At 49.5% G+C, this 27,358-nt stretch overlaps 6 gene segments (V, D, J or C); 1 reads left to right on the plus strand and 5 right to left on the minus strand.

Annotated features, from left to right (window-relative positions):
- Positions 1-3,740: 3,740 nt before the first annotated feature.
- On the minus strand, positions 3,741-12,028 carry LOC122437854. The segment is given in 4 exon segments: positions 3,741-4,144; positions 8,169-8,311; positions 9,206-9,225; positions 11,927-12,028. Coding segments are annotated over 4 exon segments (669 nt in total).
- A 2,154-nt stretch (positions 12,029-14,182) lies between these two features.
- On the minus strand, positions 14,183-14,657 carry LOC122438757. The segment is given in 2 exon segments: positions 14,183-14,523; positions 14,609-14,657. Coding segments are annotated over 2 exon segments (390 nt in total).
- A 1,564-nt stretch (positions 14,658-16,221) lies between these two features.
- On the minus strand, positions 16,222-17,574 carry LOC122437855. The segment is given in 3 exon segments: positions 16,222-16,777; positions 16,905-16,999; positions 17,516-17,574. Coding segments are annotated over 3 exon segments (558 nt in total).
- Positions 17,575-18,993: 1,419 nt separating this feature from the next.
- On the minus strand, positions 18,994-24,403 carry LOC122437856. The segment is given in 2 exon segments: positions 18,994-19,532; positions 24,160-24,403. Coding segments are annotated over 2 exon segments (588 nt in total).
- On the minus strand, positions 21,388-22,070 carry LOC122438748. The segment is given in 2 exon segments: positions 21,388-21,843; positions 21,975-22,070. Coding segments are annotated over 2 exon segments (420 nt in total).
- A 1,108-nt stretch (positions 24,404-25,511) lies between the features above and the next one.
- LOC122437857 overlaps positions 25,512-27,358 on the plus strand; it is a 3,556-nt gene continuing 1,709 nt past the window's right edge. The window contains 1 exon segment of the V gene segment in view: positions 25,512-25,526. Within this exon segment, the coding sequence occupies positions 25,512-25,526 (15 nt within the window).

The raw sequence follows: 27,358 nt of genomic DNA on the forward strand, positions 1-27,358 counted from the left end.
TACCTGCATATTTCTGTAGTGTTGAATCTGAGGAAAGTCTTTTGGGCTTCCTACTGCCCTTTATGACTCATGAATGCCAAATACACCTTCAGGTGTCTAAGTAAGTGTTAGTTGATTAGTCATGTCTGACTCTTTGCGACCCCATGGACTGTATGTAGCCCACCAGGCTCCTCTGTCCATGGGATTCTCCATGCAATAATACTGCAGTGGGCTTCCATTTCTTCCTCCAGGGATCTTCCAAACTCAGGGATCAAACCCAAGTCTCTTACATCTCCACATTGGCAGGCAGGATCATTACCACTAGCGCCACCTGGGAAAGTGTCTGTTTCTGCTTTCGTTAATTAACCACAGTCCTTTGGTGTCCTTCTACCTGCAATGATTCTTTTGGCATCTGGTTCCCCAACCGTAGGTCAGACTTATCCCCACTTGAGGAATCCTTTGGCTCTATTTCTTATCAATTCACCAACGACGGCTCGCCTGCCAGATGCATTTACATTCCCATATTGTCCCCTGGACGCAGTGCTTGCAGTTTCTGAAGTGAGAGGGGGAACAGCAAGCAGAACCACCTCAAGCTTGGGACTCGCCTTTCTTTTTGGAGAGAAGCCAGTTGCCCAGCACCACAGATGACGTGGGCTTCTCTCAGATTGTGAGAGTGGGAAGGAACCTGCCTGCCAGTGCAGGAGACGTAAGACATGCAGTTTTGATCCCTGGGTTGGGAAGATCTCCTGAAGGAGGACGTGGCTACCCACTCCACTAGTCTTGCCTGGAGGATCCCATGGACAGAAGAACCTGACTGGCAACAGTCCATGGGGTCACAAAGAGTCGGACACGACTGAAGTGACTGAGGCCTCACACACTCACAAGCGGATGACATGTTGGCACAAAGGAACTTGTATGTGGGAGGGATACAGGGAGAGGTGGCCGACTCCAGGTTGAATGAAAAGGGCTCTGATTTTACGTGAGACGTGCATTCCGTGGGAATGCTTCCTTGGGAAGCGGGGATTGCATTAATTGAGTAACAAATATCATAGAGCTCCTCAAAGCCTTATCTTGTTGTGCATCATTCCACACAGCAGGACCCCACACATGCTGCAGAGCTCTGCTCTCTGCAGATTCTCATGGTATTGGAAAGCAGGGACCCTAAAAATTATGTAGCTATTCCTGGTTACAAGACTGTGGACCTGCGGTGACCTCCTGATGTGCTGGTTTTCCCAGAGCATGACCACACGTCACAGGTCTGGGTGACGCACCATTCCTGGCAGAGGTCAGTTGGGGGCATGGTGAGGACCACAAGTGATAAGGTCAGACTCGAGTAGGATTCCTTGCTCTAACAGTTAAGAAATATGAGATCTGGGCAGGTCACTTTCCCTAAGATAAATGAGCAGATAAAATAAAACTTACCTTGCAAAATCTTTGTGAGCATTGAGACATACCAGGAAAGAATGTCTGGGAAAGGCTGTCCACTCTACCAGCACCTGGGTCCCGCTGGCTGGCAGTTCACACCCTACAACCACTTCCTGAGCTGGGGCAGGAGTGTTTTTGTACCAGAGGCACCTGATCATGCAGGGCTGTGTCTTTGCTGCTGGCACAGAGATACACGGCTGAGTCTATCAGCTCCAAGGAGCTCAGGTTCATCTGCGAGCGAGAGTCACTGAACTGTTCACCTAAGAATCGATCTGGAAGGTTTCCTTTTTCATTCACTCTTGTATTGTAATACTGAACGAGGAACTGGGGGCCCTGGCCCAGGGCCTGTTGGTACCAGTACACAGAGCGGTGTCCAGATTCAGGGGAACATCTCAGAGTCGCGTTCTGCTTTCTTGATTTGATCAGGTATTTGGGGGTCTGGGTGACTCCAGAATCCACCAGGCCTGTTGGGGAGGAGACAAGGAAGCTGAGGGCAGAGCACAGGGAAGCCTCCTGCTGCAGCCGTCATCACCAGGCTTCTATCTCAGGGAGGCAAAAACATCTCACATGCTTCCACACTGTGTCCAGGACTCACCTGATCCGAGGAGGCAGAGAGTCACACCGCAGAGGAGCCTGGAGCCCATGGCAGCATCAGGAATTCAGGACTGCTGCTGGCTGGGGGCGGGGCTCCTGGGGTGAGTGGTGTAAGTGCTGAACTTCCTGTGTCCCTGATTGGAGCATTTGCCTATGACGTCACTGCTCCGTGTCTCTGCAGGCTGTTTCCTGATCCACTGGACCCCTTGGCAGGACCCAGGGCTGGGTCCTCTATGCCATTCCCTGTCCTGACAACCCCTCAAAAAGGATGGGTGTGAGGTGAGCTTCATCCCCTGGTCCCATGTGTCCACAACACTCTTGTTCTGCTCTGTGACCCTGCCTGACCCTCATGACCCAGCGCTCACCAGATACCCCAAGCTCTCAGCTCCCCTTCCCACGCTGCTCCAGGAGACGGCCCCCTGGGCACATCCTGAAGCTCCAGGCATGACCCCTCCTCCTGAGCCGTGAGGATTCTCTGCTGGCTCCACGTGTCCCAGGATCATTCAGGGAACTCAAATCTGCTCCCAGGTGCAGGCATGTAGCCAAGGTTCCCTTAAGCTTCCTTCCCCAGGGTGCCTCTCAGCCCCTCCCAGGGCACCCTGCTTACCATGGAAACACAGTGCCTCCTTGTGGCCAAAGGTTTATGGTCTTATGGATTAGCAGCCTCTCTTTGAATCAAAGTTTTAAAAACTCCACACCCTGAATACACACACACACACACACACACACACACACACACACACATATCTGTTCTACTGCCTTCCTAGCCTGGCCAATTAGGGTTGATCTTCAAATGCACTCTTAGCCTCTGGAGGTAGAAGACTGTATGATCTGACCATTTTACTAAGAAGGAAATAATTGCTGCACCACTACAATGATGGTAGTTAGCTAAAGATGGAAACATACGATCATAAAATAAATGCTCAGAGGGTCTCAAGTGAATCTGCCTGCAAACATGTATTTATAACTACTTCTGAATAGTCACAGGCATATATTTTCAGATTTCCTATTTAAATTAAGCACTATCAAATTCTAGATAATACGTCCTTTTATTAAAAATTTTATAAATGTGGACTCAATTATTTCTGCACTTATCAAAGCATGATATAATGGGGTGATGCAGGATAGATTTTGACTGTGAGAGGATTTTGATGAGGGAGGTTAGATGAGATGCTAAGGATGTTGGGAGCAGGGGTGTCGAGAACACACAAAGACAGTCTGTCCTCCTTCATGTGGGCTCAGCTGAATTTTTGGATGATTTATAATAAACTAAAGTTTGTTTCTCTTTGATGACTCCATACATCTTGCTCAAAACAGACCACATAGAGAGGACTCTTAAAAGCCTCCCTGTGGCATGGGAAGGGACCTGACCCAGATGAGGGAGGAGCAGTGTGGCTGTGGTAGAGAGGGCCAGGGAGCTGATGCAGGCAGGTGGGGAGAGGAAGTCCTGCCTGCCTGGGAAAGGTGGACCAGAGCCAAGACCAGGTGAGAGCCAGGCTGGGGGAGTATCTCCAGAAAGACAGAAACAGCTGCCTGAGTGAGACAAGAGTGCCTAGTGTATCTGATTTACCAACAACCTTCCCTCCTAGGTCTCAGGCTCAGGTGATGACTAGGAGTCAAAGCTGGGGAAGTGTCTCCTGGTTCACAGGGAGGATACAGCGGAAAGACTGAGACCGATGGAGGACACATGGCCCCGAGGCCCGGGAGTGAGGCTGAGGCCAACCTGGTGCACACACCGAGGGTCACGCTGCAAGCATGGGGCTAACAAAGCCCTGAGGCTCCCGGGTTAGGGCCCTGCACGTGGCCCCCCTGTCTTTTTGTACAGAGAGGAGGTGGCCGTGAAGCGCCGTGGAGTAACTGCTGGTGCAGAAGTACACAGATGTCTGGGAGCGGTTGGCAGACTTCAGCGTCAGAGGGAAGTTCTCTTTCTTTGATCTGGAGACGCTGTAACCCTCGGACACATCTCCTGGCTTGCTATTGGGCACAACAGCTGAGTAATAGATCAGCCTCAGCCCGTGTCCCGGGTCTTGTCGGTACCAGCACATATAATCATGGTTCAGATCTTGAGTACATTTCAGTGTTGTGCTCTGTCCTGTCCTTACGACCTGGAATCTGGGGTCCTGGGTGACACCAGCGTGGACCGCCCCTGTGGAGAAGGAGGACCGATGCTGCAGTCACAGTGGACATGCTTCGTGCTGGCACCCCAAGGGGACCCTGCCCCCAGGACTCACCTGCCTGCAGGAGACAGAAGACCACACAGCCCAGGAGGCAGGGGCTCATGGCAGGGGCAGGGCAGGCAGAGGGCCCTCTGGTCTGAGTGTGGATGAGAGGGGAGAGGGGCTCTCCAGGGAGTCCTTCTGAGATGTCACTGTCCCTGCCAGGCCCCAGAGCCAACCTGTCACTCAGGGGCCAAGCCCCTTCCCCCAAGGCTCAAATCAGAAATGAACCTGAGTGAACTGTTCACAACACGGAGACCCATCCAGCTCAACGGACATAAGCCTCACACATTGCTGTAACCTTTCTGTGAAAGTTAAAGATTTTTTCCGTAAATGTTAAAGTGATGAAATGATTTGTACGTTCTAGTCTAGAGATAAGTCTTCATTAACATGTATATTACTTTTATTTATCTACATATTTCTGGAGTTTTGAATCCTGGGGAATCCTTCTGGCGTCCTCCTGCCCTTTGTGATATATGTCCCAATAGCACTTCAAGGCTCTATATCCGCAAAATTGACTTCATTCCGCAGTCCTGAGAATGTCCCTCCACCTACCATGTTTCTCCAGGTTTCTGCTCCCAACCTCATTGCAGGCTTATTAACATTTGAGGAATTCTTTGGTTTATTTCTAATCAATTCACTGACAGACGGTCCACCGATAAAACACAGGTAGAGCCCCTTCATGTTCACACGTGTTTCCCGTGTTGGGGGGAAGGGAGCCAGCAGAGCCCCCTCAGGCCTGTGACCCACCTTTCTGGGTGGAGAGAAGCTGGGTGCCCAGCACAGGATGACGTTTTGCCACAAGGAATACAGATGTAGGAGGGACCTGGAGGGAGGTGCAGAGGCCACCGTAAACGAAAAAGGCTCTGTTTTTATTTGAGACATTCCTCCCATAGGAATACCTCCATGTGAAGTGTGGCTGCCATTTATTGAGTAGCAATTCATAACTGTGTCTTGTTACACACAACAAAACGCGTATATGTAACTTGCTCGTACAGAGATAGTTCCATGAGCAAAGGGACCACAGGTTTAGAGAACAGACTTGAGCCGGAATGCTCGCTGTAACACTTATGAAGTATGAGATCTGGGCCACTCACGACCCCTCAGATGTTCAAACAGTTAAAACAATACTTGTCTTGATGACTTTAGTGAGCATTAAAACATACCAAGAAGTGACTGTCTGGGAAAGTCTATTGCTCTACCAGAGACTGGGCTTGGCAGGCTGGCAGCTGACACTCTGGGCACCACTTCTTGAGCTGGGGCAGGAGTGTTTTTGTCCCAGAGGCACCTGATCATGCAGGGCTGTGTCTTGGTTGCTGGCACAGAGATACAGAGCGGAGTCCATCAGCTCCAAGGAGGTCAAGCTCAGCTCAGAGCGAGAGTCACTGAACTGTTCTCCTGAGAATCGATCCGATATGTTTCCTTTTTGATACACTTTCCCATCATAATACTGAATGAGGACTTGGGGGCCCTGGCCCAGGGCCTGTTGGAACCAGTTCACAGAGAGGTCCCGAGAGTCAGGGGAACACATCAGAGTCGCTTGCTGCTTTCTTGATTTGATCTGGTATTTGGGAGTCTGGGTGACTCCAGAATCCCCCAGGCTTGTTGGGGAGAAGACAGATGGAAGCTGAGGGCAGAGGACAGGGAAGCCTCCCGCTGCAGCCCTCATCTCCAGGCTTCTATCTCAGGGAGGCAAAGGCATCTCAGAAGCTCCCACACTGTGTCCAGGACTCACCTGCTCCCAGGAGGCAGAAAGTCACTAGCAGAGGAGCCTGGCACCCATGGCAACATCAGGAACCCAAGACTGCTGCTGGCGGGGGGGGGGGTCTCTGGGGTGACTGGTGTAAGTGTTGACCCTAATGCTTCCTTGATTGGAGCATTTACCTATGACATCACTGCTCTGTGTCTCTGCAGTCTACCCTTGTCCCCGGGACCCCTTGGCAGGGCCCAGGGCTGCCTCCTCTATGCCCTTCCCCGTCCTGCATAGCCCCTCAGATAAGGGTGGGTGTGAGGTGAGCACTGTCCCCATATGACCATAACATGGCTTCTTCTTCTCTTCCTGTCCCTGCCTGACACTCCTCACCCAGCCCTCACCAGCCACACCAATCCATCACCCACCGCTCCCCATGCTGCTCCAGGAGAGGATCCACTGGGCACATCCTGAGGATCCAGGCAGGTCCCCACTCCCCTGGGCAATGTGCGGTCTGGGCTGGGTCCATGTGTCTGGACCACTCAGGGAACTCAACCCTACTTTCTGATGCAGGCATGTAGCCAAGGTTCCCCTAAGCTGCCCTCCCCAGGGTGACTCTCAACCCCTCCAGGGCACCCAGCTTACCATGGACCCACAGTGCCTCCTAGTGGCCAATGGTCCACAGTCTCACAGATCTGTGCCTTCTGTCTAAAACAAGAATAGAAATAACATGGACTCCACACTTTCAACCCCTACACACACAAACACACACAGACACACATCCATCATCTGCTGCCTTCCCAGCCTGGCTGAAGTAGGGTTGATCTTCAAGTCTAGTCATAGGCTGTGGAGGTAAAAGACTGTATGATCAGACATTTCTGCTAAGAAGTAAATAATTGCTGCACCATTACAATGACAATAGCTAACTATTGTTAGCTAAAATGGAGTAATGCGGGCAATAGAAATATCCCTTTCATGCTCTCAAATGAAGCCAGCCTGGATACTTGGATTCGAGACCTTCTTCTGATTAATCAGATACATATATTTCCAGATTTCATAATTAAATTGAGCATTACTAAAATCTAGCCAGTGCATTTTATTAAGAGGTTTTATGGGTATGAACCTATTTATTTCCTATGAACTTGTAAAATCTTGATAAAGTAAGATACCATGGAGGAAATATTTTGACTTTGAGAAGATTTCTCTGAGGGAAATGGTGGGTACCTGGTCCAAGTTAATTGAGATGCTAAGAAAGAGGGGCAGGGAGAGAACACACACACCCAGCCTGTCTCTTATCCTGCGAATGGACTCCCGAGAGATTTTGGACAGTTTCTAATGAACTGAGGGTGTTGTCTCTTTGATGACCGCAAGAGCTTCCTCAAACACAACCACTTAGGCATGGTTACAACGTTCCCTGTGCCATGGGAAGGGCCATGACCCAGATGAGGGGAGAGCAGTGTGTCTGGAGCAGAGAAGGCAGGGGAGCTGAGGCCAAGGCATTAAAGGAAGAAGACCCGCCCCTCTGGTGGGCAAGAGCAGGGAGCACTTGAGAGCTAGGCTGGGGGAGAAACTTCCAGAGAGATAGCAAGGAGGTGCTGGGGAGAGACAAGTGGGTCTAGATGTATCTGATTTACCAATATTCTTCCCTCCTGGAGGTCTTAAGCTGATGAGTAACAGTCAGAACTAGTCAGAACTGGAGCTTTCCAAAAGAGAGACGGATGGTGGACACGTGTCTCCGAGTCCCTGGGGTCAGATCCAGGCCTGTTCAGATCGCACTTCCAGGGTCACAGGGCTGGCACGTGGTCCCCAGGATATGAGGCTCCTGGTGCTCGGAGCCTGCGCGTGGGCCCCCTGTCCTTTTGTACACAGAGCAGGTGGCCGTGCAGTGGCGTGGAGTCACTGCTGGCACAGAAGTACACAGATGTCTGGGAGCGGTTGGCAGACTCCAGCGTGAGAGCGAAGTTCTCTGTGTTTGGTCTGGAGACTCTGTACCCGACGGGCACGTCTCCTTTCTCTGAGTTGGGAGCAGCAGCTGGGTAATGGATCAGCCTCAGCCGGTGTCCCAGGTCTTGTCGGTACCAGTACATATAATCATGGATCATATACTGAATACAATTAAGTGTCGCCCTCTGTCCTGTCCTCACGACCTGGAATCTGGGGTCCTGGGTGACACCAGTGTGGACCGCCCCTGTGGAGAAAGAGGACCGATGCTATAGTCACAGTGGACATGCTTAGTGCTGGCACCTGTCCCCCCCGGGACTCACCTGCCTGCAGGAGACAGAAGACCACACAGCCCAGGAGGCAGGGGCTCATGGCGGGGGCGGGGCAGGCCAAGGGCCCTCTGGTCTGAGTGTGGATGAGAGAGGAGAGGGGCTCTCCAGGGAGTCCTTCTGAGATGTCACTGTCCCTGTCAGGCCCCAGAGAAAACCTGTCACTCAGGGGATCACGCCCCTTCCCCCAGAGACTCAAATCAGAAATGAACCTAAGTGAACAGTTCATATATGACCTAGCTAGACAGCATATTAAAAAGCGGAGACAACTTATTTGCCAACAAAGGTCCATCTAGTCAACGCTATGATTTTTCCAGTAGTCACATATGAATGTGAGAATTGGACTATAAGCAAGCTGATCGCTGAAAAATCTACGTTTATCAACTGTGGTGTTGGAGAAGACTCTTGAGAGTCCCTGCAAGGAGATCCAAGCAGTTCATCCTAAAGGAAGTCAGTCCTGAATATTTATTTGAAGGACTGATGCTGAAGCTGAAACTCCAATACTTTGGCCACCTGATGTGAAGAACTGACTCATTTGAAAAGACCCTGATGCTGGGCAAGATTGAAGGTGGGAGGAGAAGGGAAGAACCGAGGTTGAGATAGTTGGATGTCATTACCGATGTGATGGACATACTGAAATTCTTGTAAACTTTCCATAAAATTTTAGCTACATTTTATTCCAGAAATAGCTGTTCACAATTTTAGGTACATTTTATTCCAGAAATAGCTGTTCATTAATACATACATTCATTTTCCTTATCTACATATTTCTGTGGTTTTGAATCTCAGGGAAAACCTTCAGGGCTTCCTGCTGCCTTTTATGACTCACGTCCAAATAATCACACATGCTTCTATTTTCTTAAATTGACAGCAGTCCTGTTCATGTCCTTCCACCCACAACGATTCTGGAATCTGGTCCCTCAGCCTTAGGGCAGGCTCATCAACACCTGAGGAATCCTTGGGCTCTATTGCTTATTAATTCACGACTGACAGGGGGCCTGTCAAATGCAGGCTCACGCCGTCCTGCTCACCTGAGCACGTCTTCTGGTGTCTGAGGGGTGGGGGGGCAGCGGGCCGAACCACCTCAGGCCTGTGGCCCACCTTGCTTTGAGGAGAGAAGCTGGCTGCCCAGCACCACGGATGACACGTTGGCACAAAGGAGTCCAGACGTGGAGGGATGTCGGGAGAGATGGCTGACCCAGGGCAAAGGAAAAATGCTCCGATTTTACATGAGACATCCTTTGCATGGGATACTTTCTTGTGAAAGTGGCAGCCATTCAGTAACTGACATCCTACAGCCTAGACTCTATCACACCGCACAGACCTCACGTTTAGGAGGACCCTGTGCTAGCTGCTATGCTCAGCTGCTGTGATTTCCAACTTCTCAATAATTTCTGAACCTGAATATCATGCACCTGGTCATGAGTCGGTGACCGTGGTGACCTGATATGCTGGTTTCCATGGAACCCAATCTCACATTGGGGTCTGGGGGACTAACCATTCCTGGGGCCTCAGAGACAAAAACACAGAAACTAAAGTCAGAAGCAATGAATGAGCCCGATGTAGTAGCCACAAAAACAAGCCTTGAATTGGGGCCTGGCAAGGCCATGGGATCCACACCTGTGGTCCTACGTCTCTGGTCCAAGAGACAGTGAGACCCACAACACAGGAGACTAGTGAGCAGGCCAGGCCGCCGCAGAAAGGGGGACTTTTCAACTCAACTCCTGTGACTTGGACGCTGGGGTCAAATCAAAGGCAAGCTTCTCCTGACATGAAATGATCTCTCACCAAAGGTGCTGCGTTTGGTTGCCTGCTCAGTCCCAGCACCCAGTGTGTGACCAGGAAGCCTTGTTGTGTGTGTTTCACATGGGACCTCAAAGGAATTTCCTAGGAGATGAGGACTTCCTGTCAAAAGAGCACCATAAAATCCTTTCAGACAATGTGTGCATAAGAAAAGAAATTTATGAGAGTGCATAAATTATTAAAAAAAAAACAAAAAACAAAAAAAACTTGTACCGGCAGGGAAGATCTTTGGATGGTCATTTTCCAAACCATCCATCTCCAGATAGGATAGTCCCTGACACGGATATGGTGCTCACATGCTTTCAAGAAAGTCTTTAACCATAATTCTTTCCAGGAGTAATGTTTTAAATATTTAGCTCTGGGCTAAAGAGGACTTTAAAACAGAATGACAGCAACAGAAATCATACTGTTCACTGTCAGGGAAAGAGACAGGCCTGGGAAGGGGGCCTGAGAGAATTTCTGGTGATGAAGTATTCTCAGTCTTTACAGGTGAATGTTCCATGGGCACATAGAGATGGATGGATCAAAACCATTCTTTGGTTCACTGTACAGTGTGTAATGTTATTGTATATACAGTGGGTCCCTCGAACCACACTTTTTTGAACTTCATGGATCCAGTTTTGTGTGGAATTTTTAATAGATGCTAACTACAGACCTTGTTGTTCATCTGGCAAAGAATCACCCTGCAATGGGAGAGACCTGTGTTGGATCCCTGGGTGGGGAAGATCTGCTGGAGGAGGGAAAGGCTACCCAGTCCAGTATTCTGGCCTGGAGAATTTCAAGGACTGTATAGGGGTCACAAAGAGTCAGACACAACTGAGTAACTTTCACTGTCACTTTTGACAGTACTACACAATTGTGGCTGGTTGAATCTGCAGCTGTGGAATCATAAATAGAGAGGGTTGACTGAATTTAAACAAGCTTTTACAGCAGGGTTAGGGCTGGGTCAGGGCCCCCAAACTTCACATTATTCAAATGTTTACTATAATTCTTATGCCAATAAAGTTGATGTAAAAACACCTGAGGGTAAGTTACATGCTCTGTTTGTCTCAAGTAGTGAACCAGCAAGCACAATTACTTTCATTCCTGTGACATTTGAAGAACTCAAGTATAGGATTGAAGTCACAATGTGTTCATATCTACTTTAGTACCTAGGAAGCACTAGAGGAGGCTGTCAGAGATTAGCAAAGGGAGTCAAGAAATCCAGAGTCCTGTTACCTGCCAGGGACTTCATGCGACTAAATTCTTGTGCAACCGTGGAAGACAGTGTCCTGACTAATAAAATATGTCAACTAGACTCTGCCATGGATATTTAGCTTTATTTTTCTGGGTGCTCCTAAATGGGGTATTTTTGGAAAAGGAACCCTGTGAGTAGGTGTATTTTAATAATAGATTAGATTAGCATTTTAATTGGTAAAGCAGATGACCCTCCATAACGTAGGTCGGCTTCATGAAACCAGGAGAAGAGATGAATAAACAAAAGAACACTGATCCTCCCACAAGTAAAACATAATTGTCAGCTAACAGCCTTCACACAGGGCCACTAGTTCCTCTGCTTTTGAACTTAAACATCAGTTCCCCCTCAGTCTCTAGTAGCACCAGACCAGCCTGCAGCTTTTGCACTTACCAGCCTTAACAACTGTGTGAGCCAATTGCTTTAAAACATGTATGTGTGTATGTATTTGTGTGTGTGTCTATTATTTACTCTTGTGGGGACAGTTTTGGGGGGCAAAGATCACAAGAGATGAAGACAGATTTGAATCAAATACCTTGCTCTGAACGGAATGAAAAAAGAAATGTGGGCAAGTCAGTTCCACTCAGATGTGTAAACATGTAAAATAATACTTACCTAGGATGATCTTTGGGACCATTAAAACACAGCAGAGGAAGAATGTCTGGGAGAGTCTATCGGATCTATCTAGGCCTGGAAGGCAGGCAGTCACCCTCACCACACTTCCTGAGCTGGGGTAGGAGAGTTTTTGTGCCAGAGGCACCTGATCATGCAGGGCTGTGTCTGGGCTGCTGGCACAGAGATACACGGCTGAGTCCATCAGCTCCAAGGAGCTCAAGTTCAGCTCAGAGCGAGAGTCACTGAACTGTTCTCCTGGGAATTGATCCAGGAGCTGTGCTTCTCCCCTCACTTCCTGCCTGTAATACTGAACGAGGAACCGGGGGCCCTGGCCCAGGGCCTGTTGGTACCAGTACACACAGAGGTATCCAGAGACAGGGGAGCATCCCAGTGTGACTCGATGTCCTCTTGCTTTAATCAGGTATCTTGGGATTTGGGTGACTCAAGCATCCACAAGGCCTGTGGGGGAAGAAGATGGGGCTGAGAAACACCGCAGGAGAGAAGCCGACGGTGCCTTGGTTTCAGGCAAAGTCAGGCTAGGAACACAGATTCTCTCCTGTGCCAAGGACACACCTGCTGCCAGGAGACAAAGAGCCACACAGCAGACGGGGCTGCAGCCCATGGCAGGAGGGGCAGAGCTGTCTGTGTCTCCTTGCTCAGAGCTCTGCTTCTCTGAGAGCCGGGGTTCTGGGCCTCCTTCCCCTGATTGGAGGTGAGGCAGGGACGTCACTGCTCTGATGTCATTGCCTCTGCTGGTTCCCAGGAATCTGACCTCTCATTCCAGGTCAGCTGATCTACGAACACTGCTCTGTCCTGCAGTCTCTTAGATGATGTGTGAGCTGGACTGCTGGTCTGGGCGAGGCTGGGTTTATGCCCGACGCCCTTCCCCGTGGCTCCTTTGGTTCTCTCTTCAAGCTGGTGTTTCTCTTTTCTGTTTCTTTCCTACCAAATCCCAGCTCCATACCCTTCACTTTTTCTGCAACCTCAGAGGCTCCTTCAGCATTGCAGAGTTGAAGTTCATGGATCCCAGCTGGGACAGCAAGCTTACAAATTAGTGCCTATGCTAGTCAGGCTTCTAGAGATAAAAACCCCAAATGAAGCTTTCTCTTAACCCTCCTGGTCCCAGGCACTAGCACTGTCCCCTTGCTCTGCCCCAGAATCTTCTGGAGTTTGGCAGTTCCACAGCTTCCCCATGTGGTCTATGTGTGGAAACCAAGATTGTCTGTCCAGATTAAATAGTCATGTGATGCATTCATAGTAGAAAATATTTCACTGTTTGCCGATCGCACTGTGTTTTTGCTTGTTTTGTTTTTCTAAAGAACATACACACAGTTAGAAACACAAACTCACAAACCAGCCTTCCTTAGATGATTTATGATTTTGTATTACAAGAGAAAAGAAAGGTGTTCATGCAGGAAATATTTAATACTTTGACTTTTAGAAGACTGTGATGAGGGAAATGCTACAAACTTGCGTTAGTTTTTGTTGTTGGTGGTGGTGTTCAATTGCTAACTCCAGTCCAACTCTTGAGATCCCATGCATCGCAATGCACCAAGCTCCCCTATTCTTCACTGTCTCCCAGAGTTTGCTCAAATTCATGTCTTTTGTGTTGGTGATGCTATCTAACCACCTCTTTCTCTGCCACCCCCTTCTCCTTTTGCTTCAATCTTTCCCAACATCAGGGTCTAGGCTATTTAGATGCTAAAGACAGGCATTGGTGGAGAATACATACACACACAGTTTGCCTCTCCTTCTCCTGAGGGACTACAAAGGAATTACGAATGATTAATAATTAATTGAGGTTGCATTCTCTTTGAGGTCCCCAGGGAGCCTACTCAAACACGACCACTTAGGGATCATTACAACGTTCCCTGAGTGGTGGGCTAGCACTTGACCCAGATGAGGGAGAAGAATCAAGGCTAAACTAGAGAAGGGTCAGAACGAGGGCCCGGAAAGTGAGAGAGGAAAGACCCCACATTTGGGGAAGCTGGACAAGAGCAGAGACCACACAGGGTCCAGCCTTGGGGAGAAACTTCCACAGCGACAGGCATGTGGTGCCCGGGGAGAGACAAGAGGGTGTAGATGTACCTGACTTCCAAACACCCTTCCCCTCTGGAGGCCTCATGTTCAGACTGATACTAGGAGTCAGAGCTGGCTAGCATCTTTAGGCTCACGTGGGAGCTACGGTGAAAAGACAGAGAATGAAAGTGGACACATGTCCATGAGGCCCTGTTGTCAGGTCTGTGCCAGCAAAGATCTAAAACTACTGGCTATGCTGCCAGTGTGTCTGTGGGCTCCGAGGCTCCAGGTGCTAGGAGCCTGCAAGGGGCTCCCCAATGTTCAGGCTGCAGGGCGCTCATCTGTCTTTTTGCACAGAGAGGAGGTGGTCGTGCAGCGCCGTGGAGTCACTGCTAGCACAGAAGTACACAGATGTCTGGGAGTGGTTGGCAGATTTCAGCATCAGAGGGAAGTTCTCTGTGCTTGGTCTGGAGACGCTGTACCCGTCGGGCACGTCTCCTTTCGCCGTGTAGGGAGTCGCAGCTGAGTAATGGATCAGCCTCAGCCCAAGTCCTGGGTCTTGTCGGTACCAGTACATATTATCATGGTTCATATCCTGAGTACAATTAAGTGTCGCTCTCTGTCCTGTCCTCATGACCTGGAATCTGGGGTCCTGAGTGACACCAGCGTGGACCGCTCCTGTGAATAAAGAGGACAGATGCTGCAGTCACAGAGGACATGCTTCGTGCTGGCACCCCCAGGGGAGCCTGCCCCCAGGACTCACCTGCCTGCAGGAGACAGAAGACCACACAGCCCAGGAGGCAGGGGCTCATGGCGGGGGCGGGGCAGGCGGAGGGCCCTCTGGTCTGAGTGTGGATGAGAGAGGAGAGGGGCTCTCCAGGGAGTCCTTCTGAGATGTCCCTGTCCTTGCCAGGCCCAAGAATCAACCTGTCAGTCAGGTGGCCACACCCCCTTCCCTCAGAGGCTCAAATCAGAAATGAACCTAAGTGAACAGTTCACATATGACTGACCTAGACAGCGTATTAAAAAGCAGAGGCAATTTATTTGCCAACAAAGGTCCATCTAGTCAACGCTATGATTTTTCCAGTAGTCACGTGCATATGTGAGAGTTTGGCTATGAAGGAAGCTGATTGCTGAAGAACAGGCTTCTAGAGATAAAAAGACCAAATGAAGCTTTCTCTTCACCCTCCTGCTCCCAGGCACTAGCACTGTCCCCTTGCTCTGCCCCAGAAACTTCTGGAGTTTGGCAGTTCCACAGCATCCCCATGTGGTCTATGTGTGGAAACCAAGATTGTCTGCCCAAATTTAACAGTCATGGGATGTGTTCATATTAGAAAATATTTCACAGTTTGCCTATCCCACTGTGTTTTTCTTTTGCTTTTCAAAAGGACACACACACAATTAGAAACACAAAGACCCACAGCAGCCTGCCATAGCTGGTTTATAATTTTGTATTTCACAAGAAAAGAAATGTGCTCATGCAGGAAATATTTAATACTTTGACTTTTAGAAAATTGTGATGAAAGAGATGCTATAAACTTGGGTTAGCTTTTGTTGGTGGTGGTGGTGTTCCATTGCTAACTAAGTGAACTGTTCACAAGAGGGAGATCCAATCAGCTCAATGGACATAAGCCTCACAAGTAGATGTAAACTTTCTGTCAAACTAATTAAATTTTCTGTGTGTTCTAGTCCAGAGATAATTCTTCATTAATACATTTATTACTTGTATTTATCTGCATATTTCTGTAGTGTTAAATCTTATGGAAATCCTTCTGGCTTCGCGTTGACTTTATGACTGATGTGACCCACTAGTACTTCAAGGTTCCATTTCTGCATAATTGACCACAGTCCTGAGATTGTCCCTTCACTTACCATGTTTCTCCAGGAATCTGCTCCCAACCTCACTGCATGCTCGTCAACATCTGAGGAATTGTTTGGTCTATCTAATCAATTCACTGACAGATGGTCCACCAGCTAAATGCAGGTACAGCTCGTTCACGTTCACAGGAGCCCATGTTTTCCGTGTCGGGGAGGGAGCAAGCAGAGCCCCCTCAGGCCTGTGACCCACCTTTCTGGGTGTAGAGAAGCTGGTTGCCCACCACCCCCGATGACATATTGGCACAAAGGAATACAGACGTAAGAGGGACATGGCAAGAGGTGGCAGACTCCAGGGTAACTGAAAAATGCTCTTTATTTATTGAGAGATCCTTTCCATGGGAATGCCTCCTTGCGATGCACAGCTGCCATTCATTGAGTAACAGTTCATATCACACAGCCCCACACTGTCCCTGTTACACAGAGCCCAGCACAGATATGGAATTTGCTCTGTATGGAGCCATTTCCATGAGGAGGAACCACAGGTGCTGAGAACAAACTTGAGCGGAAGCCTAGTTGTAAGTTATGAAGTATGAGATCTGGGCAATTCCCGTCCCCTCAGATGAACAAACAGTTAAAATAATACTTATCTTGATGATCTTAGTGAGCATTAAAGCATATAAAGAAATGAATGTCTGGGAAAGTCTATCGCTCTACCAGAGACTGGGCTTGGCAGGCTGGCAGCTGACACACGGGGCAACACTTCCTGAGCTGGGGCAGGGGTGTTTTTGTCCCAGAGGCACTTGGTCACGCAGGGCTGTGTCTTGGCTGCTGTCACAGAGATACAGTGCTGAGTCCGTCAGCTCCAAGGAGATCAAGTTCAGCTCTGAGCAAAGATCACTGAACTGTTCTCCTGAGAATCGATCTGATATGTTTCCTTTCTCACGGACTTCCCTGTTGTAATATTGAATGAGGAATTGGGGGCCCTGGCCCAGGGCCTGTTGGTACCAGTACACAGAGCGGTGTCCAGATTCAGGGTAACATCTCAGAGTCACTTGCTGTTTTCCTGATTTGATCCGGTACTTGGGTGTCTGGGTGACTTCAGAATCTACCAGGCCTGTTGGCGGAGACAAGGAATCTGTGGGCAGAGCACAGGGGAAGCCTCCTGCTTCAATCCTCATCACCGGGCTTCTGTCGCAGGGTGACAGAACATCTCAGAAGCTCCCCGCTGTGTCCAGACTCACCTGCTCCCAGGAGGCAGAGAGTCACCCAGCAGAGGAGCCTGGAGCCCTTGGCAGCATCAGGAACCCAAGGCTGCTGCTGGCTGGGGGCGGGGCTCCTGGGGTGAGAGGTGTAAGTGCTGACCCTCCTGCTTCCCTGATTGGAGCGTTTGCCTGTGACGTCACGGCTCTGTGTCTCTGCAGGCTGCCCTTGTCCACTGGACCTGTTGGCAGGACCCAGGGCTGGCTCCTCTATGCCATCCCTTATCCTGACAGCCCCTCAGCAAGTTTGGGTGTGAGGTGAGTTTCTTCCCCTGGTCCCATGTGCCGCAACATGTCTTGTTCTGCTCTGTCTGACCCTGCCTGACACTCAGCCCCAAGACCTCACCAACCACCCCAACCCCTTCACCTCCTCCTCACATGCTGATCCAGGATACAACCCCCTGTGAACATCCTGAGGTTCCAGGCACGTGCCCAGTTCCCTGGGCAGGGAGGAGTCTGTGATGGTTCCATATGTCTTGGAACAATTCCGGGAACTCAAACCTGCTCCCATATGCAGGCATGATATAGCCAAGGTTCCCTGAAACTGCCCTCTCCAGAGAGATTCTCAACCCCTCCCAATACACCCTACTTACCTTGGAAACACAGTGCCTCCAAGTGGCCAAAGGTCCAGGATCTCATGGATTTGCACCATCTGTTAAAAGCAAGGTTACAAAAATCCAGGACCCTGCACACACACACACACACACACACACACACACAGAGACAGACAGACACACACACAGAGACACACACATACTCATGCACAGACACACACACACACACAGACACAAACACACACACACACACTCACACACACACAGACACACACACACACAGACACACACACACACACAGAGACACACACACACACAGACACACACACACTCACACACAGACACACACACACACAAACACACACACACACAGAAACACACACACACAGACACACACACACTCACACACAGACACATACACACACAGACACACACACACTCACACACACAGACACACACACACTCACACACAGACACATACACACAGACACACACACTCACACCTACACACAGACACACACACACACACACAAACAACAGACAGACACACAGACACACAGACACACACACACACAGACACACACACACACACAGACACACACACAGACACACACGCAACGCACACCTGTTCTACTGCCTTCCTAGCCTGGCTGATAGGGTTTATCTTCAAATCCACTCTTAGCCTCTGGAGGCAGAAGACTTTATGAGCCAAACTTTTTACTGAGAGAGAAATGATTGCGGCACCACTACAATGATGTAGTTATCTAAGATGGAAATATATAATCATAGAATAAATACTCTGAGCATCTCAAGTGAATCTGCCAGCAAACATGTGTTCCATAAGTACTTCTGATTAATCAGATGTATATATTTCCAGATTGTGTATTTAAATTGAGCATTATCAAATTCTAGATAAAACTTTTTATAAAGAAGTTTTAGAAACATGAACTCATCTATTTCTGCACTTATGAAATCTTGATATAGTGGGTGCGATGTATGATATATTTTGACTTTGAGAAGATTTTGATGAGGGCGCCAGGTGGTGGCAACCTGGCCTTGGTAAGATGAGTTGCTAAGGAAGTCAGGGCGGGCGGGCGGTGGGAGAACACACAAAGATCATCTGTCCCCCTGAGATGAACTCCCATGAGTTTTTGGATGATTGATGATTAACTGAAGTTGATTTCTCTTTGATGATTCCATCCAGCTTGCTCAAAGCAGAGCATGTGGAGGGGCCACTTTAAAGGCCTCCCTGCGAAATGAGAAGGGACCTGAGGCAGATGAGGGAGGAGCCTGTGGCTATGGGAGAGAGGGCCAGGGAGCTGATGCAGAGAGGTGGGGAGAGGAATGTCCTGCCTGCCTGGGAAAGGTGGGCAAGAGAAGAGAGCATGTGAGAGTCAGGCTGGGGGAGAACCTTCCAGAGAGACATTGATGAAGTGCCTGAGGTAAGACAGGAGGGCCTATTTAAATCTAATTTACCAACATCCTTCCCTCCTAGAGGTCTCAGGCTCAGGTGATGACTAGGAGTCAGAGCTGGGGAAGCATCTTCCTGGTTCACAGGGAGGATGCAGCGGAAAGACAGAGACCGATGGTGGACCCATGGCCCCGAGGCCTGGGAGTGAGGCTGGGGCAGCGTTGTCCACACACCCAGGGTCACACTGCAGGCACGGGGCCCACAAAGGCCCAAGGTTTCTGGTGCTAGGAGCCTGATCGTGGGCACCTAGTAGATTTTGCACAGAGAGGAGGTGGCCATGCAGCACCGTGGAGTAACTGCTGGCGCAGAAGTACACAGATGTCTGGTTGCGAAAGGCAGACTTCAGTGTCAGAGGGAAGTTCTCTTTGTTTGATCTGGAGACGCTGTAACCCTCGGGCACATCTCCTGGCTCGCTACTGGGCACACCAGCTGAGTAATAGATCAGCCTCAGCCCGTGTCCCGGGTCTTGTCGGTACCAGTACATATAATCATGGTTCAGATCCTGAGTACATTTCAGTGTTGTGCTCTGTCCTATCCTCACGACCTGGAATCTGGGGTCCTGAGTGACACCAGCGTGGACCGCCCCTGTGGAGAAGGAGGACCGATGCTGCAGTCACAGTGTACAAGCTCAGTGCTGGCACCCCAAGGGGACCCTGCCCCCAGGACTCACCTGCCTGCAGGAGACAGAAGACCACACAGCCCAGGAGGCAGGGGCCCATAGTGGGGGCGGGGCAGGCAGAGGGCCCTCTGGTCTGAGTGTGGATGAGAGGGGAGAGGGGCTCTCCAGGGAGTTCTTCTGAGATGTCTCTGTTCCTGCCAGGCCCCAGAGCCAACCTGTCACTCAGGGACCACGCCCCTTCCCCCAGAGACTCAAATCAGAAATGAACCTGAGAGAACTGTTCACAACAGGGAGATCCATCCAGATCAATAGGCATAAGGCTTACAAGTTGTTGTAATATTTCTCTAAGCAGTTTGCAACTTGATGTACTTTTTCTAGAGATAATTCTTCATTCATATGTATATTACTTTTACCTGCATATTTCTGTAGTGTTGAATCTGAGGAAAATCTTTTGGCTTCCTACAGCCCTTTATGACTCATGAATCCCAAATACACCTTCAGGTGTTTAAGTAAGTGTTAGTTGATCAATCATGTCTGACTCTTTGCGACCCCATGGACTGTATGTAGCCCACCAGGCTCCTCTGTCCATGGGATTCTCCACGCAATAATACTGCAGTGGGTTTCCATTTCCTCCTCCAGGGGATCTTCCAAACTCAGGGATCAAACCCAAGTCTCTTACATCTCCACATTGGCAGGCAGGATCATTACCACTAGCGCCACCTGGGAAAGTGTCTCTTTCTGCTTTCGTTAATTAACCACAGTCCTTTGGTGTCCTTCTACCTGCCATGATTCTTTTGGCATCTGGTTCCGCAACTGTAGGTCAGACTTATCCCCACTTGAGGACTCCTTTGGCTCTATTTCTTATCAATTCACCAGCGACGGCTCACCTGCCAGATGCATCTACATTCCCACCCTGTTCCCTGGACACAGTGCTTGCAGTTTCTGAAGTGGGAGGGGTAACAGCAAGCAGAACCACCTCAAGCTTGGGACTCGCCTTTCTTTTTGGAGAGAAGCCAGTTGCCCAGCACCACAGATGACGTGGGCTTCTCTCAGATTGTGAGAGTGGGAAGGAACCTGCCTGCCAGTGCAGGAGACGTAAGACATGCAGTTTTGATCCCTGGGTTGGGAAGATCTCCTGAAGGAGGACACGGCTACCCACTCCACTAGTCTTGCCTGGAGAATCCCATGGACAGAGGAACCTGACTGGCTACAGTCCATGGGGTCACAAAGAGTCGAACACGACTGAAGTGACTGAGCCCTCACACACACGCAAGCGGATGACATGTTGGCACAAAGGAACTTGTATGTTGGAGGGATGCGGGGGATGTGGTCGCCTCCAGGTTGAATGAAAAGGGCTCTGATTTTACGTGAGACGTGCATTCCGTGGGAATGCTTCCTTGGGAAGCGGGGATTGCATTAATTGAGTAACAAATATCATAGAGCTCCTCAAAGTCTTATCTTGTTGTGCATCATTCCACACAGCAGGACCCCACACATGCTGCAGAGCTCTGCTTTCTTCAGATTCTCATGGTATTGGAAAGCAGGCACCCTAAAAATTATGTAGCTATTCCTGGTTACAGGACTGTGGACCTGCGGTGACCTCCTGATGTGCTGGTTTCCCCGGAGCATGACCACACGTCACAGGTCTGGGTGACGCATCATTCCTAGCAGAGGTCAGTTGGGGGCATGGTGAGGACCCCAAGTGATAAGGTCAGACTCGAGTAGGATTCCTTGCTCTAACAGTTAAGAAATATGAGATCTGGGCAGGTCACTTTCCCTAAGATAAATGAGCAGATAGAATGAAACGTACCTCGCAAAATCTTTGTGAGCATTGAGACATACCAGGAAAGAATGTCTGGGAAAGGCTGTCCACTCTACCAGCACCTGGGTCCCGCTGGCTGGCAGTTCACACCCTACAACCACTTCCTGAGCTGGGGCAGGAGTGTTTTTGTACCAGAGGCACCTGATCATGCAGGGCTGTGTCTTTGCTGCTGGCACAGAGATACACGGCTGAGTCTGTCAGCTCCAAGGAGCTCAGGTTCATCTGCGAGCGAGAGTCACTGAACTGTTCACCTAAGAATCGATCTGGCATGTTTCCTTTTTCATTCACTCCCGTATTGTAATACTGAACGAGGAACTGGGGACCCTGGCCCAGGGCCTGTTGGTACCAGTACACAGAGCGGTGTCCAGACTCAGGGGAACATCTCAGAGTCGCGTTCTGCTTTCTTGATTTGATCAGGTATTTGGGGGTCTGGGTGACTCCAGAATCCACCAGGCCTGTTGGGGAGGAGACAAGGAAGCTGAGGGCAGAGCACAGGGAAGCCTCCTGCTGCAGCCGTCATCACCAGGCTTCTATCTCAGGGAGGCAAAAACATCTCACATGCTTCCACACTGTGTCCAGGACTCACCTGATCCGAGGAGGCAGAGAGTCACACCGCAGAGGAGCCTGGAGCCCATGGCAGCATCAGGAATTCAGGACTGCTGCTGGCTGGGGGCGGGGCTCCTGGGGTGAGTGGTGTAAGTGCTGAACTTCCTGTGTCCCTGATTGGAGCATTTGCCTATGACGTCACTGCTCCGTGTCTCTGCAGGCTGTTTCCTGATCCACTGGACCCCTTGGCAGGACCCAGGGCTGGGTCCTCTATGCCATTCCCTGTCCTGACAACCCCTCAAAAAGGATGGGTGTGAGGTGAGCTTCATCCCCTGGTCCCATGTGTCCACAACACTCTTGTTCTGCTCTGTGACCCTGCCTGACCCTCATGACCCAGCGCTCACCAGATACCCCAAGCTCTCAGCTCCCCTTCCCACGCTGCTCCAGGAGACGGCCCCCTGGGCACATCCTGAAGCTCCAGGCATGACCCCTCCTCCTGAGCCGTGAGGAGTCTCTGCTGGCTCCACGTGTCCCAGGATCATTCAGGGAACTCAAATCTGCTCCCAGGTGCAGGCATGTAGCCAAGGTTCCCTTAAGCTTCCTTCCCCAGGGTGCCTCTCAGCCCCTCCCAGGGCACCCTGCTTACCATGGAAACACAGTGCCTCCTTGTGGCCAAAGGTTTATGGTCTTATGGATTAGCAGCCTCTCTTTGAATCAAGGTTTCAAAAATCCCACACCCGGAATACACACACACACACACACACACACACATATCTGTTCTACTGCCTTCCTAGCCTGGCCAATTAGGGTTGATCTTCAAATGCACTCTTAGCCTCTGGAGGTAGAAGACTGTATGATCTGACCATTTTACTAAGAAGGAAATAATTGCTGCACCACTACAATGATGGTAGTTAGCTAAAGATGGAAATATATGATCATAAAATAAATGCTCAGAGGATCTCAAGTGAATCTGCCTGCAAACATGTATTTATAACTACTTCTGAATAGTCACAGACATATATTTTCAGATTTCCTATTTAAATTAAGCATTATCAAATTCTAGATAATACGTCCTTTTTATTAAAAATTTTATAAATGTGGACTCAATTATTTCTGCACTTATCAAAGCATGATATAATGGGGTGATGATTTTGACTGTGAGAGGATTTTGATGAGGGAGGTTAGGTGAGATGCTAAGGATGTTGGGAGCAGGGGTGTCGAGAACACACAAAGACAGTCTGTCCTCCTTCAGGTGGGCTCAGCTGAGTTTTTGGATGATTTATAATTAACTAAAGTTTGTTTCTCTTTGATGACTCCATACATCTTGCTCAAAACAGACCACATAGAGAGGCCACTTTAAAAGCCTCCCTGTGGCATGGGAAGGGACCTGACCCAGATGAGGGAGGAGCAGTGTGGCTGTGGTAGAGAGGGCCAGGGAGCTGATGCAGGGAGGTGGGGAGAGGAAGTCCTGCCCGCCTGGGAAAGGTGGACCAGAGCCGAGACCAGGTGAGAGCCAGGCTGGGGGAGAACCTCCAGAAAGACAGAAACAGCTGCCTGAGTGAGACAAGAGTGCCTAGTGTATCTGATTTACCAACAACCTTCCCTCCTAGGTCTCAGGCTCAGGTGATGACTAGGAGTCAGAGCTGGGGAAGTGTCTCCTGGTTTACAGGGAGGATACAGCGGAAAGACTGAGACCGATGGAGGACACATGGCCCCGAGGCCCGGGAGTGAGGCTGAGGCCAACCTAGTGCACACACCCAGGGTCACGCTGCAGGCATGTGGCTAACAAAGCCCTGAGGCTCCCGGTGCTGGGAGCCTGCACGGTGCCCCCTATTTTTGCACAGAGGGGAGGTGGCCGTGAAGCGCCATGGAGTAACTGCTGGCGCAGAAGTACACAGATGTCTGGGAGTGTTTGGCGGACTCCAGCGTGAGAGGGAAGTTCTCTGTGTTTGGTCTGGAGACGCTGTACCCGTGGGCATGTTTCCTTGCTCCTTGGTGAACTCAGCCCGAGTCCTGGGTCTTGTTGGTACCAGCATATATAGTCATGACCCAGATCCTGAGTACAATTAAGTGTCACCCTCTGTCCTGTCCTCAGGACATGTAATCTGGGGTCCTGAGTGACACCAGCGTGGACCGCCCCTGTGGAGAAGGAGGACCGATGCTGCAGTCACAGAGGGCATGCTCAGTGCTGGCACCCCAGAGGGGACCCTGCCCCCAGGACTCACCTGCCTGCAGGAGACAGAAGACCACACCGCCCAGGAGGCAGGGGCTCATGGCGGGGGCGGGGCAGGCGGAGGGTCCTCTGGTCTGAGTGTGGATGAGAGGGGAGAGGGGCTCTCCAGGGAGTCCTTCGGAGATGTCACTCTCCCTGCCAGGCCTCAGAGCCAACCTGTCACTCAGGGGGCCACGCCCCTTCCCCCAGAGGCTCAAATCAGAAATGAACCTAAGTGAACAGTTCACATATGACCAACCTAGACAGCATATTAAAAAGCAGAGACATATACTTTGCCAACAAATGTCCATCTGGTTAAAGCTATGGTTTTTCCAGTAGTCAGGTTTGGATGTGAGAGTTGGACTATAAAGAAAGCTGAGTGCCGAAGAATTGATGCTTTTGAACTGTGGTGTCAGAGAAGACTCTTGAGAGTCCCTTGGACTGCAAGGAGATACAAGCAGTCCATCCTAAAGGAAGTCAGTCCTGAATATTCATTGGAAGGACTGATGCTGAAGCTGAAACTCGAATACTTTGGCCACCTGATGCGAAGAACTGACTCATTTGAAGAGACTGTGATGCTGGGCAAGATTGAAAGCAGAAGGAGAAGGGGACGACAGAGGATGAGATGGTTGGATGGCATTGCCAACATGATGGACATGGATTTGAGTAACCTCTGGGAGTTGGTGATGCACAGGAAAGCCTGGCATTCTGTAATCCATGGGGTCGCAAAGAGTCGGACACGACCTAATGACTGAACGAACTGAACAGTTCACAACAGGGAGACCCAGCCAGTTCAATGCACATAAGCCTTACAAGTTCTTGTGAACTTTCCGTAAAACTGTTCACAACTTTATGTACATTTTATTCCAGAAATAGCTGTTCATTAATACATACATTCATTTTATTTGTCTACATATTTCTGTGGTTTTGAATCTCAGGGAAATTCCTCAGGGCTTCCTGCTGCCCTTTAGGACTCACATGTCCCCAGTAATCCCTCATGTTTCTACTTTGTTTAATTAACAAGAGTCTTGTTCATGTCCTTCCACCCACAGTGATTCTGGATATGGTTCCCCAACCTTAGGGCAGGCTCATCAACACCTGAGGAATCCTTGGGCTCTATCACTTATTAATTCACGACTGACAGGGTGCCTGTCAAAGGCAGGCTCACGCCGTCATGCTCACCTGAGCACGTCTTCTGGTGTCTGAGGGGTGGGGGGGCAGCGGGCCGAACCACCTCAGGCCTGTGCCCACCTTGCTTTGAGGAGAGAAGCTGGCTGCCCAGCACCACGGATGACATGTTGGCACAAAGGAGTCCAGACGTGGAGGGATGTCGGGAGAGATGGCTGACCCCGGGGCAGAGGGAAAATGCTCCGATTCTACGTGAGACATCCATTGCATGGGATACTTCCTTGTGAAAATGGCAGCCAATCAGTGACTGACATTCTAGACCCTAGACTCTATCACACCGCACAGACCTCACGTTTAGAAGGACCCTGTGCTAGCTGCCATGCTCTGCTGTAGTGATTTTCAAATTCTCAATGATTTCTGAACCTGATTATCATGCACCTGGTCATGACTGGCTGACCATGGTTACCTCCTGGTGTGCTGGTTTCCATGGAACCTGATCACAAGTCTGGGCTCTGGAGGAGTAACTCTTCCTAGGGCCTCAGAGACAAAAACACAGAAACTAAAGTCATAAGCCGTGAATGAGCCCGATGTTGTAGCTACAAAAACAAGCCTTGAATTGGGACTGACAAGTCCATGGGATCCTCACCTGTGCTCAGAATGTCTCTGGTCCCAGAGACAGTGGGACCCACAACAGAGGAGATTGGTGCCCAGGCCAGGCTGCTACAGAAAGGGAGACTTTTCAACTCAACTCCTGTGACTTGTAGCTGGGGTCAAATCAAAGGCAAGCTTCTCCTGACATGAAGTGATCTCTCACCCTAGTTGCTGCTACTGGTTGCCTACTCAGTCCCAGCACCCAGTGTGTGCACAGGAAGACTTGTGTGTGTTTCACATGGGACCTCAAAGGAATTTCCTAGGAGATGAGGTTTTCCTGTCAAAATAGCATCATAAAATCATTTCAGAGAATGTGTGCATGAGAAAAGAAATTTATTAAAGTGCATAAATAATTGTTTTTAAAAAACAAATAAAAGCTTGTACCGGCAGGGAAGATCTTTGGATAGTCATTTTCCAAATCATCCATCTCCAGATAGGATAGTCCTTGAAATGGATATGGTGCTCACATGCTTTCAAGAAAGTCTTTAACCATTATCCTTACCAGGAGTAATGTTTTAAATATTTAGCTCTGGGCTAAAGAGGACTTTAAAACAGAATGACAGCAAAAGAAATCATACTGTTCATTGTCATGGAGACAGGCCTGGGAAGGGGGCCTGAGAGAATTTCTGGTGATGAAGTATTCTCAGTCTTTATAGGTGAATGTTCCATGGGCACATACAGATGAAAGGATCAAAACCATTCTTCAGTTCACTGTACAGTGTATAATGTTATTGTATATTCAGTGGGTCCCTTGAACCTCACTTTTTTAAACTTCCTGGGTCCAGTTTTGTGTGGAATTTTTAACAGATGCTACCTACAGACCTTGTTGTTCGTCTGGTAAAGAATCTCCCTGCAATGGGAGAGACCTGGGTTGGATCCCTGGGTGGGGAAGATCTGCTGGAGGAGGAAATGGCTACTCACTCCAGTATTCTGGCCTGGAGAATTTCATGGACTGTATGGAGGTCACAAAGAGTCAGACACAACTGAGTAACTTTCACTTTCACTTTTGACAGTACTACACAATTGTGTCTGGTTGAATCTGCTGTTCTGGAATCATAAATAGAGAGGGTTGATTGAATTTAAACAAACTTTTACATCATGGTTAGGGCTGGGTCAGGGCCCCCAAAATTCACATTATTCAAATGTTTACTATAATTCATATGCCAGGCGTTGATGTAAAAACGCCTGAGGGTAAGTTACATGCTCTGTTTATCTCATGTATTGAACCAAAAAACACAATTACTTTCTTTCCTTTGACATCTGAAGACCTCAAGTATAGGGTTTGAAGTTAAAATGTGTCCATATCTACTTTAGTACCTAGGAAGCACTAGAGGAGGCTGACAGAGATTACCAAAGGGAGTCAAGAAATCCAGAGTCCTGTTACGTGCCAGGGACTTCATGCGACTAAATTTTGTGCAACCCTGGAAGATGGT

This window comes from Cervus canadensis, chromosome 3 (genome assembly GCF_019320065.1).
Source record: "Cervus canadensis isolate Bull #8, Minnesota chromosome 3, ASM1932006v1, whole genome shotgun sequence".
NCBI classification, from domain to species: domain Eukaryota; kingdom Metazoa; phylum Chordata; class Mammalia; order Artiodactyla; family Cervidae; genus Cervus; species Cervus canadensis.